The sequence below is a fragment of the Danio aesculapii genome, chromosome 11, assembly GCF_903798145.1.
Source record: "Danio aesculapii chromosome 11, fDanAes4.1, whole genome shotgun sequence".
Classification (NCBI taxonomy): Eukaryota; Metazoa; Chordata; class Actinopteri; order Cypriniformes; family Danionidae; genus Danio; species Danio aesculapii.
This window is the reverse complement of record NC_079445.1, coordinates 2,766,204-2,782,900: the sequence shown is the minus strand read 5'-3', so window position 1 is coordinate 2,782,900 and position 16,697 is coordinate 2,766,204. Positions and strand designations below refer to the sequence as shown.

The window sequence follows — 16,697 nt, the reverse complement described above, 5'->3', positions numbered from 1 at the left end:
ATGGCGCACAAGAATCAGAGAAAAGGTATTTTCCAGCCTTTTAAAATGTCTTTACAACATCCATGATCGGTGATTATACACAAACAGTCCTCTGACCCCATCACTTCTGTCCATCAGAGAGCTCCAGCAGTGCGTCACATCCGACCAATGAAGACCAAGACAGTCTGATCCGTCCGAAGAAACTGTCCAACCCCGTGCTGGAGTCCTGCAGTCGGAGGGGATTACACCGCGAGCTCATCGTCAGCCACAGATGGTGAGTTTAAGGGTCAGGAAACACTGGACTAAATGTTCTGAGATTTTAAAGTCCGCATGAACCAGAAGCTGCGACCTTTTATTTTTCAAATTGTGACGCAGTTCCTAGAGAAACGGGAGATTACATGAGAAAACAGTGGGCGTGGCTTGATTTTTCTACTGCAAGCTGATTGGATGTAGTGGTCTCCCTTCTAGCGTTTAGTTCTCAGTTTCTTTGCATAATTAGCACTTGTTGTGTGCAGGGGCGTAGCGGACATTAATAGTTATTATTTAATAATAATTATATGTTCATATAATTATTAATCACATGTTTCTAAATGGTCTGTCTCTAAAAGTGAGGGGGACGGATCCCCCCCGTCCGCTACGCCCCTGGTTGTGTGTATTGCCTCTTCTTGTTGAATCGCTGAATGCCTCCTCAATTGTAAGACGCTTTGCAAAATGGCTAACTGTAAGATTTGTGCGTGTTGAACATCGATTAAGCTAACGTTAGCATCTGTTAGCTTTAATTGTAGGCATTAACTGACTCATTTTGAGCTTTTCCCCTATTGTAAAATGTATTTGTGGTGGCTTAGTGGTGATGCAGCATACACTAAAATATTCCTAAATTAGCAGTTTTCCGTATTTTATGATTGATGTTTTTATTTTTCCCTGTTTATTTCTGCTTTTGAATTGCATTATGGGATCTTAATCTTTATTCCAACAACTTTCAACCTTGAAAAGTTAGAAAAAGTTACTTTTATGAGTATTTTTAATAGTTTAAAATTAGGTTTGGGTATCATTTTGGGGTTATTTCGATACGATAACTAAAGTAACTGCAATTCTTTGTTTTTATTTATAGCAAAACCATGTTGTATTCAGAGTTATCGTGGTTTAGCAACAGTAACTATAAGTTTGTGACCTTTTTTCTCAAAACCTATAGTATTATTCACTTTAAATCCTTGATTTTGATGTGAAAGTACACAAAAAACTTGTAAAGTGGATCTTTTTTGCTCTCAGGAACCATTGCACTTGCAAAATCCCGGAGGGACTGGAATTCATAAAATGTTATGGCTGTATTTGTGGCATAAAAGAAATAAATTCCAGGGTTTAACTTAAATAACAGCAATTGTTTGGTTTTATTTATAGTAAGAAAATTATGTTTAAACACACTGAATTTATGGGGCGACATGGTAGCTCAGTGGTTAGCACTGTGGTCTTACAGCAAGAAGGTCGCTGGTTCAAGTCCCAGCTGGGCCAGCTGGCTTTTGGTATTTCGATATTGGTGCTAAATTGATACTTTTGAAACAGTACCGGTGGCCAACGGTCAGTTGGCATTTCTGTGTGGAGTTTGTATGTTCTCCCTGTGTTGGTGTGGGTTTCCTCAGGGTGCTCCAGTTTCACCAACAAGTCCAAAGACATTCGCTATAGGGGAATTGGGTAAGCTAGAACGTCCGTTGTTAATGTGTGTGAATGAGGGTGTATGGGTGTTTCCCAGTGATGGGTTGCAGCTGGAAGGGCATCCGCTGTGTAAAACATATGCTGGATAAGTTGGCGGTTCATTCCGCTGTGGCGACCCCAGATTAATAAAGGGACTAAGCTGAAAAGAAAATGAATGAATGATATACATAACGCTTTCAGCATATTTTAACAGCTCGTCACCCAGTGATAAGCACTGTGATCCTGCAAAATAAACGTTAAGGTGAGCGGCGTTCATCTGGCAGGTCCATTTGTGTGGATGAGCGAAGTGATCCAAAGGGCCAATCCAGCAGGATCAGAGCGAGCCTCTTACCCAGGGCACGGCCTCCGCCGTCTGGACACAATCAGCACAGACACCTCTGACCTCCTGGAAGAGATGGAGCACATCCTCTGACCTACTGTTCGAAAACAGCCAAGACACATTTCTCTGAGCCAGTGTGTGTGTGTGTGTGTGAGAGAGAGAGAGCTTTCCTATAATATTTGTTACCTAGTTAAGCCTTTAAATGTCACTTTAAACTGGCTCAGTGGTTTGCACTGTCACCTCACAGCAAGAAGGCTGCTAGTTTGAGCCTCGGCTGGGTCAGTTGGCATTTCTGTGTGGAGTTTGCATGTTCTCCCCGTGTTGGCGTGGGTTTCCTCTGGGTGCTCCGGTTTCCCCCACAAGTCCAAAGACATGTGGAACAGGGGAATTGGGTAAGCTAAAATTGTCTGTAGTGAATGTGTGTAAATGGAAGTGTGTATGGATGTTTCCCAGTGATGGGTTGCAGCTGGAAGGGCATCTGCTTGGTAAAACATCTGCTGGATAAGTTGGTGGTTCATTCCGCTGTGGCGACCCCTGATTTATAAAGGGACTAATCTGAAGTAAAATGAATGAATATATAATAAACTATTATGTGCTGTCATCAAGACGAAGACAAAAGAGATCAGTTGCTGGAAATCTGTCAATAAAAATTTAATATTTAGAAAAGAGTTGAGCAAATCTGCTTTCTGTTAAACAGGATTTGGGAAAAAAATGTAAAAAAAAATGTCAAATTTAACAGGAGGGCTAATCATTTTGACCTCAACTGTATGCCATACCTGTCAACCCTACCGTTTTTTCGCAGGATTCTCCCGTATTTTACAGTTCTATCCCGCTATTATCCCGTAAAAGTATTTTCCGGGATTTCTCCCGGATTTTCAGTCTTTCTCTGAAGGGTGGCAATAAACATTAAGGAACTGGTGTCATGAGAAATCGGGTCTCCCCTGCAATCGAGTCCGCTTAGGACCCCAATGGATCGTCTGCGTTGAATGCCTGATCAAAAACTATTGTACTTCTCCACATTACAATCATACTTGGTGCATTTTATAGTCTATTCTCAGTCTTGACATTTTAACAACACTAACCATATTAGTAACATTACTATCGGTAGCTACATTTGTAAACATTAAATGATGCCTTTTTGACGTTTTTATGAAACATTATATATTTACATAAGTTGTAGCACGTCGTAGGTGCTAAAATAAAATATTATCTAAAATAAAAGCTTTACACATGCCTTTAGTTGTACATCAGTATACGAAATACAGAATTTAAAATAGTTTATGTCATTATAACATTCTTTTAAATTACATAAATTTATATGAGATTTCACTGCATTTATATATATTTATATTTTTAATCAGGCGCTACAAACTATACCAGCTTGACCAGCCTAGCCAGGCTGGGAGCCCGGCCAAAACCAGCTATGTCCAGCTAAGACCAGGCTGGAAATGGCTGGTCAACTAGCTAAAACCAGCCAACCAGCCTAGACTGGTTTAAGCTGGATTTTTCAGTAGGGAATAAGCTGAACTGTTTGCTAATGTATTTGCTGCTAATGTATACTATTTAATTTTTCCTTTGTACATAATAATAATAATAATAATAATAATAATAATAATAAAACATATTACTGACCATTTAACTGTTTATTTACAATGAAACAGCTCCAAATGAACAGATTTATTAATTTGGGGATTTTTATTTAGTAATTGTCGGGGGAATCCCTTATTATGGTGGGCATATCCCTTATTTTCACATCCCAATGTTGACAGGTTTGCTGTATGCCTTGTTTGCAGTGGTCTTCTGCCTGAAAGGAAGCCGGAGCTGAAGCATGTGCTGGAGCAGAGGAGACTGGAGAAACATCGAGACCGAGAACAAGCCTCACAGCCGCCGTCCGACCTGGAGAAAGAGCTGAGCAAGAGACGCCAGATACTGCAGGCGGTGTGTGTTCGCCGATCTTTATTTGGTTTCCAAACACTGCAAATAGCGTAGTAGATGGAAACCATGTTGTTTAGTAAACTCATTCTCTCCATACAGTATGAGCAAGAAGAGCTGAGACGCAGAGAAGACCTGCGAAACATGCCGGAGTTTGTTCGAGTGCGAGAAAACCTGAGACACATCAGCATCACAGGCTTCTGAATCCACAATGATCCACTTCCTGAAACTGCTTCTATGAAGAACTGATTTTCATGACTCGCTGTCAAAATTGAGTCCAGTCCACATGAAACACCCTGGCTTTGTGCATACATAACCTTTTCTATCACCATTCTGGGGAGACAAAGTAGCTGAGTGGTTAGCACTGTCGCCTCACAGCTAGAAGGTCGCTGGTTCGAGTCCCGGCTGGGTCAGTTGTTATTTCTGTGTGGAGTTTGCATGTTCTCCCCGTATTGGTGTGGGTTTCCTCCGGGTTTCCCCCACAGTCCAAACACATGCGCTATAGGGGAATTGCAGAAACTTAATTAGCCGGAGTGTATGAGTGTGAACGAGTGGGTGTTTCCCAGTACTGGGTTGCGGCTGGAAGGTCATAAAACATACGCTGGAATAGTTGGCGGTTCATTCCGCTGTGGCGACCCTTGATGAATAAAGGAACCAAGCCGAAGGAAAATGAATGGGTCTATGCAAACATCTGATTCCAACCTGAATTTCACAGATACTTTAAGCTAAATACACTATAGACAAGTTCAGACTTTAAAGGGCTCCTATGGTAAAAAATCTACTTTTGAAGCTGTTTGGACAGACATATGTGCATGTATGGTGTATAGACCGTCATATTGGGGTGATATAAGCACACCCAGTGCTTTTTTTTCAATTTAACAACATAAAAACGGTGGACCAATTGGAGCGGTTTTCAAACCGACCGCAACTTGACGTAGGAGAGCGGTCCCCCCGCCCACCAATATTGATTGACAGGTGCGTCATCATATCCTCAGTTTGTTGATTCACGTCCGCCATTTTCAGTGTGAGTTGAAGCGATATCACTAAAGGAACACGCTAGCTCTATTTTTAGATGCAAGGCTCATTGGGCTCAACACAAGAGCAATATTCTCCACATTATCACTCTAATCGGAATTATTGGTTGTATCTTTAGGTAGGTTTGCAAACGTGTGTACTTCTCATTGAGTCTACCTTATACTTCAGCCGTTTGCATTTCTCGCGATCCCAGAAGCTCCCTGTGATCTTAACTAGCATGCGTTTTAGAATTCTAAACATCGGTTTCTATCAGGGTACACTCAAGTCGACGGCTGGGCGCCGCGGACCGCTGCAGAAACCTATGTTTAGAATTTAAAAATGCGTGGCACGACGATTCGGGACACTTCATGTTTCTGCCGCGCCACAGAGAGTGTCTGGTGTGCCGTGTCGCGGCTTCGAGCGGCGCATCCGGTGTCTTAGTCAAAGTTAATTCAGTGTGCGTGGTTATTAGTTTCTGTGTACAAGCTCGGCACTTGAAACTAGCACACAGTTGGCTGTAAAACTGTACAAAGACACAAATGATTTTGTACTCTCTGCTTGGTCTGTGTCCGAGTCGTACATGTACGGTGGTGATCCTCTCTCTCCAGCCCGTTCTCGCAGTCTGTCTGTCAGACTGTTGCAAACACAGAGAAGGTGAGCTCATGGCCCCGCCCCCTTGTTACGTTGGCGGGAAGTCGAAACTAATCTACATGTGAAGCAACACACCCCTAAATCAGCGAGCTGTGGACACGCCCCCAACATGACACTTATTAACACATTATAATAAAACAATCTGAATTGTGTTTTAAACTGAACCTAAACTGGCACACTCAGAAGAACCAGAATATTAATATTAAATCATAAAAAAGAGGTCTACTATGTGCCCTTTAAACACTGGAGTCAGCACAAAATGAAATGATCACTGTTTACTACTCTTGTGTCAGTGTAAACAACATAAATGTGATTTTGTGAACATCATCAGTAGAAAACTCATCACCACATCAGTGGTGTAGTCCTAAAAAAAAAAAAAAAGGTTGTGTACTATACCCACCCAACCCGCCCATTCTGTTTTATAATTTTACCTGAACGTTTCAGCGAGACATCATTCAGTTAGCTTCGAAAAACCCACAATATTTTCTCACAGCTGCTGAGGTCGTCAGGGGGCGGGAAATGGCGCAAAATTTAAACAAAACTGCACTAATTGCAACAAATTAGGATGAGAGTAAAAAAAAAATTTGGTATACAGTTAAAGGGGAAGTCTAATCAGCAAAACAAGTGAGTATACCAAGGGTATACGCAATTATTGATCCTCAGAAGTCGTAACACCCAAACAGCTAGTGTAAAAAAGTAGGGATACTGAGTATACGTGCGTACAGCCCCGACTACACCACTGCTCATCACCCAGTCTATCTATTTACTCATGTAATTGTGTGTAGATGTTTATTTACTCTGTTTTTATAGAAATTGTTCAGTACAATTGTTGAAAAATATGCAAATGGTCGAGATGATATACAGTATTTCTGTTTAGCGGAGAGAAGATTTTTTTTCAACACATTTCTAATCATAATAGTTTTAATAACTCATCTCTAATAACTGATTTATTTTCTCTTTGCCATGATGACAGTAAATAATATTAGACTAGATATTCTTCAAGACACATCTATACAGCTTAAAGTGACATTTAAAGGTTTAACTAGGTTAATTAGGTTAACTAGGCAGGTTAGGGTAATTAGGCAAGTTATTGTATAATGATGGTTTGTTCTGTAGACTATCGAAAAAATATATAGCTAATAATTTTGACCTTAAAATGGTGTTTAAAAAATTCAAAACTGCTTTCATTCTAGCCGAAATAAAACAAATCAGACTTTCTCCAGAAGAAAAAATATTATCAGACATACTGTGAAAATTTCCTTGCTCTGTTAAACATCATTTGGGAAATATATAAAAAAGAAGAAAAAATAAATAAATAAAATTAAAGGGGGGCTAATAATTCTGACTAATGGAGGAAGCAATTCGTTTGTGAATGAATCGGTTTTCACTTAGCCGACAGTAATACAAGTTTCTGGTACCGCAACATCTTGTTGTCATATTTAATTTACATTATTTGCTGATTTTAATCAACAAAACTAGCATAAGCCTAGCATCTAGTGAAAGTTTGTGCTACTTTTCCTTATGGTCAGGGCAGTAAGCGACTGTATTATCATCAATAACGTTACTTGTTGAGCACAAAACTTTGTAACATACACAATCGTAACAAATTAAATCTTACCAATGAAATGTTCTGCCTTTATGCTTTGCTTTCTTTGTTTGCTCGTTACTACACCTGTACACAGCGCTAAAGTCCAGCAGCTTCACACAGGCTTTAGTCTTGACTAGTGCAGCTGAACGTCATTTTTCCTGGAAGCACTGTACAAATGTGGCGGCGCTATTGACGCATGTTCAGGGTCCGTGTGCGATATCTAGTGTATATGGTTCACTATAAGTTCATTCATTCATTTTATTTTCGGCTTAGTCCCTTTATGAATCAGCGGTCGCCACAGCGGAATGAACCGCCAACTTATCCAGCATATGTTTTACACAGCGGATGCCCTTCCAGCCACAACCCAGAACTGGGAAACACCCATACACTCACATTCACACACACACACATACGCTATGGCCAATTTATCTTATTCAACTCACCTATAGCGCACCCGGAGGAAACCCACGCCAACACAGGGAGAACATGCAAACTCCACACAGAAATGCCAACTGACCCAGGCGGGACGTAAACCAGCGACCTTCTTGCTGTGAGGCAACTGTGCTAACCACTGAGCCCTAATGAAGTATTTAGCTGTGAGGCCATATACATAGTTTTTTCTTTTTTTAATATTCATGCAAGGCAATGATGTGGTGTAAAAACGGCACAAACAAAGAAACGTTTAATAAAATTTGAGGTACATTATTTACAACGAAGTCAGTCACAACACGTAAAATACTAGAAATACAGCCAAACCTGGTGGCCAAATTCTCAGGTCAGGTTCATCATCATCATCATCATCATCATCATCATCATCATTATATGGCAAATTTAGGAGCAACAACAGCAAGAAACAAACAAAACGTTGAGTTTCTCGATCACAATGACGGGAAAAGCATAGGCTAGGTTTATGAACGTTTGTCTTCAAGTATCTTTCCTGCTAATAAACCATTTGTGCTACCCGTCAATTCCTGCTTCACATTTATGAAGTAATAATTTTATTATAACAGAAACACTTTTAAACATCTCAGGATAAATAATGGAGAATTCTGCCAGCGGACGTCAAGTATCTCGGAGGAGTATGCAGACAATACAGCAGAATCATGACTTAACCCACAATCCCCCAGGCTCAATCACCCTAACAAGTGAAGGACACGTAAACGATGTACTGAAAAACATGCTTTGTTAGCATAACAGTTCAAACATAGTATGTTAACTTTGTGACAAGTAAATTAGCGCATCATTTTTGAGTTGACAAAGCTAGTTAAAATTAGCAACTAAAATTAGCCAGCTTACTAAGAAAACTTGGCTGAGATCTTAGTTCAGTCTACTTAAAGATTTTTGTACACAGAACTTCATCATCCTCCAGTTACTGCTACTAATTTTGATTAGTTTTGTCAACTCAAAAATTATGAGTTAATTCACTTGTTAAATTTAAAGACTCAGAAATGAAAATTATGCCATGATTTACTCATCCTAAAGGCATCCTAACTGTATAAGTTTCTTGTTTCAGTCGAATCCAATGTGAGAAATTTGAAGCCAAATGTAGCACAAGTGCAGTTTACTTCAGCGCTCTAGGCTAGGTTTTACCCGAGGATGGTGCTCTAGGCTAGTTATTACCAGTAGATGGTGCTCTAGGCTAGTTTTTACCAGCAGATGGCGCTCTAGGCTAGTTTTTAACCAGCAGACGGCGCTTTAGGTTAGTGCTTACCAGCAGACGGCGCTCTAGACTAGTTTTTACCAGCAGACGGCGCTCTAGGCTAGGTTTTACCAGCAGATGGTGCTCTAGGTTAGTGTTTACCAGCAGACGGCGCTCTAGACTAGTTTTTACCAGCAGACGGTGCTCTAGGTTAGTTTTTACCAGCAGACGGCGCTCTAGGTTAGTGCTTACCAGCAGACGGCGCTCTAGACTAGTTTTTACCAGCAGACGGTGCTCTAGGTTAGTGTTTACCAGCAGATGGCGCTCTAGATTAGTTTTTACCAGCAGACGGCGCTCTAGGCTAGTTTTTACCAGTAAATGGTGCTCTAGGCTAGGTTTTACCAGCAGATGGCACTCTAGGCCAGTTTTTAAGTTGGATTTTATGTCAAGAGATTAATGTAAACACAGCTCACTATGAAAACTCTTGTAGTTAAAAAGCATACCATGTTGTCTGGTGTTAAAAACTAGCCTAGAGTGCCGTCTGCTGTTAAAAACTAGCCTAGAGCACCATCTGCTGTTACAAACTAGCCTAGAGCGCCGTCTGCTTTCAAAAGCTAGTCTAGAGTCCTGTCTGCTTTCAAAAGCTAGTCTAGAGCGCTGTCTGCTGTTAAAAACTAGCCTAGAACACTATCTGCTGTTAAAAACTAGCCTAGAGCGCCGTCTGCTGTAAAAAAAACTAGCCTAGAGCGCCATCTGCTTTCAAAAGCTAGTCTAGAGCGCCATCTATTTTAAAAAGCTATTCTAGAGCACTGTCTGCTGTTAAAAACTAGCCTAGACAACGTCTGCTGTTAGAGCGCAGTCTACTGTTAAAAACTAGTCTAGAGTGCCATTTTGTGTTAAAAACTTGCCTAGAGCATCATCCAGTGTTTAAAACTAGCCTAGGTTGTCATCCGTGTTAAACACTAGCCTATAGTGCCATCTGCTGGTAAAAAATAGCCTTGAGTGTTGTCTTCTGTTAAAAACTAGCGTAAAGCGCCGTTTACTGTTAAAAAGTAGCCTAAAATGTTGTCTACTGCATAGAGCACCATCTGCTGTTAAACACTAACATAGAGCGACATCTGCTGGTAAAAACCAGTCTAGAGCGCCCGCTGCTGGTAAAAACTAGCCTAGAGCGCCCGCTGCTGGTAAAAAGTAGCCTAGAGCACCCGCTGCTGGTAAAAAGTAGCCTACAGCGCCGTCTGCTGGTTAAAAAATAGCCTAGAGCGCCATCTGCTGGTAAAGACTAGCCTAGAGCGCCATCTGCTGTTAAAAACTAGCCTAGAGCACCATCTGTTGGTAAAACTAGCCTAGAGCGCCGTCTGCTGTTAAAAACTAGCCTAGAGCGCCGTCTGCTGTTAACTTATAAAATAGTCTAGAGCGCCGTCTGCTGGTTAAAAACTAACCGATTAAGAAGTTATTTAATCAAATGACCACAGCTCTAATACATTCTACACCACCTGCCAGAAAGGTAGTCTCTCGTTTATTAAATTCCTAACATTTAAAACAGTAATTCTTACAATACAACCCAATCAGTTCACTACAGGAGACCTTTATTCACCCAAACTTGAGGCACTTTGCTATTGTGGAGCTTGAAGAGCATAACATTTTTAGTTTTTAATAACTCGCATTGGACTCGGCTGAAAGAATACATGTGGAAATGAACAGATGAACAGTCATATACACCAAGGATGTGTTGATGGTTGGTAAATCATGGGCTAATTTACATGTTTGAGTGAACGAACCATTTAAGGCGATCAGCGTCCACAAGTTTTCAAAGTGAACTCAACTAATTGCATTAAAATTCCATAAGAGCAGCTCTCCTGTAACACAAACCTCCCATCATTCTCACTTAAAAGGCCTTTTCAAAAGGTTAAGTATTGGTATTGCGGGCTGACGCACAACATTGATAATAAATAAATAAATAAATATCATGTGGAAGAAAGAAACGCATGAGACGAAGGGTGTGAAAGAGTCACGGGATGCCGTCTTTCCGCTGGCAGCACTGCGACGGCGGGACGCTCCAGTCGTAGATATAAGACAGCCTCAATTTGACCTCCTCTTTGCACAAGCGTCCGTCTCTCTGCAGTGTCTGGTGTTTCTCCAGCATGTCCTCCAAACTCTGCTTGTGAGTGACCAGATATTTATTGCTGCATCCGCGAGACTTGTACTCCGTGTCGAAGCGCGGATCGTGAAGCCGCTTCACATCCACCGGAGCCAACCACGCTCCTAAAGACACGTCCTCGCTCTGCCAGATCTTCAAAAATCCCACGTTCAGACGAATATATCGCACGAGATCTCCAGAAAGCACGTATCCACCACCTAAAGCATAGGGCAAGTAATAATCGCACAATTCCCATGCACTTTCCTTCCACTTTCCAGCCGTTTTCACTCTTCCGCGACCAGAAAAAAACCCCCAGTAAAGACGCTCCTTGGGTTCCTTAACTTTCAACTCTTCTTTAAGAAGATCCAAGCGCGCAAACGTGTCATCGTCGGCTTTTAATACGAATTTAAACTCCACGTTCTGGTCCAGCCATGAGTACATGTGAAGCAGCTTCTGCGTCAGGTTTTCGTATGAATCCCGGAGGTCAGGGAGCAGGAGGAGGTCGTGGTGACGGATTTGTTCGGTAGCCAGATTTTGCAGATCTTCAGCGGGTAATCCCTCGGTGCCAATTACGAACCAGTAGAGCACCTCAGGGTCGTTTTTGGTGAGCCATGTGCTCCGGATAATACTGCGCCGCTCGGTGTATTTGGGCCCGGTGGTGATGAGGATGACCAGGAACGCGGAGAGCTCTTTGGGACGAGCAGGTCCTGCCAGTGGCTTCTGGTGGGATTCTGCTTGCGGAGCCGCTCCTGGAGACTCGACCGGCTTTAGCGTCTCGGATGTACATTTGGCGAGGAATAAAAGGACGACGGCGAACAGAAGGAGGACGCCGAGAGCCAGCGCTGTCTTATGACGACACACGAGACGGAGCAGATTCATAATGTCACTGAGGAACAGAAGAGATTTGAACACTTTTATATAGCATGAAATATAAAGGTCTGTTGTTCACACCACGGCCAAAAATGTGGCACTCCAGGGTAATGTTTCCCAACCCTGTTCCTGAAGGCACACCAACAGTACACATTTTCAACCTCTCCCTAATCAAACACACCTGAATAAGCTCATCAGAACATCAGAAGAGACTCTAAAACAGGGGTCACCAATCTCGGTCCTGGAGGGCCGGTGTCCCTGCAGGGTTTAGCTCCAACTTGCCTCAACACACTTGGCTGGGTGTTTCAAGTATACCAAGTAAGACCTTGATTAGCTCATTCAGGTGTGTTTGATTAGGGTTGGAGCTAAAATCTGCAGGACACCGGCCCTCCAGGAACAAGTTTGGTGACCCCTGCTCTAAAACCTATGTACTGTTGGTGTGCTTCTAGGAACAGGGTTTGGAAACACTGCTCTACGACAAAGGTCACTAATGGCTCATTTCCACTGACTGGTACAGTACAGTACGGGTCGGTACAGGTCACCTTTATCAGGCTTGTGTTTCCACTACCTAAAGGTTACCAATGGTACTCATTTCAATAGCACGTCAATAATCAAGCACACGTTATTATCATCAGCTCAAGAAGTTCGTTATTTCAGATATAGACGCACGGCGAGCGCAAGGAAGAAAGCGAAACCGCTTGCGCTTCAGACTGCCTCGTAAAAAACTAAGAGGCACAGGGTAAATCTGCTCTTCTTCTTGGCTTTGTGGCTGTTCATCAAGACGACGACAAGGTTTGTTTGTTGGCTCGTTATTATACGTATATATAATTCCACTGTAATCTCTCACTGTGTGTTTTAAACATGGCGGTTCCTTTGTTTTCATTCTGGCTTGTTGCGTAAGCGAATGACGTATCTCTGTAAACCAATAGCATTCAGCTGCGCGTCTAACTTCGCCTTTTGGTACCCTTTCGAAACGGTGCCGAAAAAGTGGTACGGTACGACTTTTGACAGTGGAAACGGCCATAAAAGCCTACCGAATCGTACCGTACCACACAGTGGAAACAAGCCATAACAGGCGGACCACAGTCTAGAGGTCTCATTTACAAAACGCTGCTTAGAAATCTTCCTAAAAGTGAAGGTACGGCAGAATAAATGTAAATTGATTTATTAATGATTATGGCTCATTTGATGATTTAAAGTGGTTCGATTAAGTCAATATTTAAGTTAAATATGTTTATTTAGAGTCATTTATAAATGAGACTCCAGGTTCGAACATAAAAGTCATCCCATACGGACCCAGAACAACAGCCTAGAGGTCTGTGAGGGACTGCTTTTTCACCCTTTATTATGCTTTTGCTTTACTTTATTGGTCAATGTCTAAATGGGTTTTGATTTGTAAAAAAATTCAATGCATCCCCCATAAAAAGCATCAATTAATAAGCCCACAAAAGGCCACAAATAGGCATGTGCCGGTATCACATTTTCATGCTGCGATTAATTGATTGAGCTTTTATCACGGTATACGGTATTATCACGATATTGTAATTTTACTAGAGAAACAGGTAAAAAAACACAAAAAACTTCAATAACAAAACTTTAATAACTTTTTAATTAACTAAAAGTACTTCAAACATTTAAATACAAATAAATATAAATAAAACAATACACAATATAAAAGTAAACTTGAGCAATTATATCAAAGTGAATGTGCAAAAGGGAAACCGTCTTCGTAATCCCTCTGCATTTTTTTGGAACCCAAAATATTTCCAAACTTCTGACTTTAACCTATTTGAAGGGGGATAAATTGTCGGCAGCGTTCCTCCTTCCGCCATGCTTCTTCTTCGTGTGAGCAGGGCTGGACTGGGGCAAAAAAATCTGCCCTGGCATTTTGGGCCAGAGCGGCCCAGTAAATTCAATCAAAATGCTATCTATCTATGCATGTCCAATATTTTTATCAACTCATATTCTATAAAACACAAAAGCCATATATATGAAATAAATAAATAAATACAAACTTTAATCTCAATTTAATTTCTGTATGCTGTCCATAAAGATATTTGTTGAGTTCTAAAAAAATACACTATTCATTCATTTATTTTTCTTCGCATAAGTCCCTTATTTATCAGGGGTTGCCACAGTGGAATGAACTGCCAACTATTCCAGCATGTTTTATGCAGCAGATGCCTTTCCAGCCACAACCCAATATTGGAAACCACCCATACACACTCATTCACACACACTCATACACTACAGCCAATTTAGCTTATTCAATACACTATTGACTCAGCCTATATTCAATAATAAACATAACCAAAAACTGCCTGCTAATGCATGGGTAAATCTTCAGAGGGAACAGATCTAAACAATGAAAACATAATATAAGTCAAATTTGTTTCATTTTGATATTATGATTAACAGACACCAAACAGCCTCGTGTAGCTGCATATTTTTATGAGCATCATCTTCACACTGCATATTTATAATAAAACAGGGCTTTAATATAACTGTCTCCTTTCATTTCCATTGAAAAGAATGAACTTTACCCTGTCTCTTTTGCAGAATATGAGTTTTAATAACCAATAATGGCCATTATAACAGTATAACGTACATTAAATTTAAACGATAAAGGTTAGCAATCAGTCAATTTGCAGAATCAGTGTATGTGGTTACATAAATTAATATATTAGCTTATCTTTGCACTCAGCCAAAACAGTTAACTGAGAACAAGTGATTCAAAAGACATAAGAATTGTTAGATAGAGACAACAAGATGAATTCAATATTACGTTTAACAACTATAGTGAGATGAGATCACCCAGCAGATGAACTGTCTGATATGTACTATACTCTGACCTGGGGTTTATGCTCACCCGCTGAACTAGTGGCTGCAGCTCTGGGCAGAGAGTGTGTGGTCACGTGATTTGCGTTTTTAGCCGTGTACTAGAATGAACAGAGAACTTTTCAGAATCGCTAAATGAAACGCGGTGTATTTCCCGCGATTTCTCTGCGCCTCCCTTGCGTTTTTTCTCTCTGACTCTCGACTATTTTGACAAATACACACAGACGACGCACGCTCACACGGAGTCCAAAATAGGAGTTTGTGATTGGGCCAGCCCAATGTCAATACCGAAAAGAGCCAATGGGCTGCAGGGTGTCACATGGACCGGCCCGGTCTGTCTGTCCGGGAAAAAAAAGCATCTACTTTCAGAGAGTCACAGATCACAGCAGCGTCAATCAATAAGGCAGAAAAAACCGATAGGCTGCTAAGCCTTTTATGGGCCGATCAGATCATAAGACGATGATCAGCCCGGCCCAAAAAGTACGTCGGCCCACCGGGAAAGTGCCCAGTCTGCCAGATGGCCTGCGTGTGAGGATTATAGTGCGGTGGCAGCGGCGGCGCGCACTGCGCACACAGGGCTTCTACATGTGGGGATTGTTTACATCAGAGTGCGCATCAGTTCTGCGCAGCATATACGCAGTGTTTCTTCAAGCGGTTGATGGAAAATAAGCTAAGGCGCGTTCTAAGAATATAAATTCGGATCTATTATTTTTCACGGTATTTTGAAGTGCCCGCGATAACAATATCGTGCATATTCATTACCGTGATTTATCGCATTACCGAATACCGGCACAAGCCTAGCCACAAATAATAATTATATATAAGAAAGTAAAGTGAATATAACTAAATAAGTCACACTTTATTTTTTATGGTCCGTTTGTTGAATTTAAGCTACATTGCATCTACATGCCAACTAATTCTCATTAGATTATAAGTAGACTGTTAGGTTGGGGGTAGGGTTAGTGTAAGTTGACATGTACTTGCAAAGTTTCTTATAGTCAGTCAAATGTCTGTTTAGCAGCAGTATCAACAGATATTAAGTAGACAGTCTACTAATACTTAAATGGGGTATATATATATATATATATATATATATATATATATATATATATATATATATATATATATATATATATATACACATACATACATACATATATATATATATATTCTGACAACCATGAAAAAATAATTAATAATAAAAGAATGATGAATGTAAAAAAGATATATTATTCTGGCCACCAGGTAAATATATATATATATATATATAGAATAACAAAACACTAAATACATATATAAATACTATATTATTCTGGCCACCAGGTTAAAAATATATTAATAAGAGAATAACAAAACCGCAAATATAAAACATACTATATAATTCTGGCCATTCGGTTAAAAATATATGAATAAGAGAATAATAAAACATTAAATAAGAAAAGTACTTCATTATTCTGGCCACCAGGTAAAAAATATTATTAATAAAACAGTAAATATTAAAAAAAATTCTATATTATCCTGGCCACCGGCTAACACACACACACACAAACACACACACACACACACACATATATATATATATATATATATATTAAGAGAATAACAAAACAGTAAATATATGAAAATACTGTATTATTCTGGCCACCAGGTAAAAAAACTTGTAAGCAACATAACCGTGCACGCTGAGCTAAAGATGTTAGCGTCTTTTACCTTGTGTATTTCCTCCAGACTGATCACTGACTGTGTTTCTTGCTCATCTTGATGAGAAAATGCTGTTTTGTGTTGTTTTTGCAGCTGATGATGATGATGATAACGAGCTGGAGATTTACCACAGCTTCCACTTCTCCTGACAACGCGTTCAATATTTACATTTAGCAGAGGCACAGACCTGCAGCAATGACTGAAGGTGTCAGACTCAAGCTTACAGCGTGTAACGTTAAGAGTTTTGAACGCCTCATTATTTATTTCTTCAGTTTTAACGCGCTGCACTTCCCGTCCATTTCTACAGCAAACCGAG

The 16,697-nt window shown here is 40.5% G+C and overlaps 2 protein-coding genes across 2 annotated transcripts; one reads left to right on the top strand and one right to left on the bottom strand.

The window, feature by feature from the left end:
- Positions 1–4,144, top strand: si:ch211-160o17.6 (protein FAM107B). The gene is made up of 4 exons (XM_056468813.1): positions 1–25; positions 118–253; positions 3,802–3,946; positions 4,043–4,144. The coding sequence occupies exons 1-4, from the start codon at positions 1–3 to the stop codon at positions 4,142–4,144; spliced, it is 408 nt and encodes a 135-aa protein (XP_056324788.1).
- Positions 4,145–10,237: 6,093 nt separating this feature from the next.
- Positions 10,238–16,697, bottom strand: b3galt6 (UDP-Gal:betaGal beta 1,3-galactosyltransferase polypeptide 6). Its single transcript, XM_056468528.1, has 2 exons — positions 16,391–16,697; positions 10,238–11,858 (listed from the first exon to the last, which is right to left on the bottom strand). Exon 2 carries the CDS (start codon positions 11,849–11,851, stop codon positions 10,844–10,846), a length of 1,008 nt encoding a protein of 335 aa, XP_056324503.1. The 5' UTR covers positions 11,852–11,858; positions 16,391–16,697; the 3' UTR covers positions 10,238–10,843.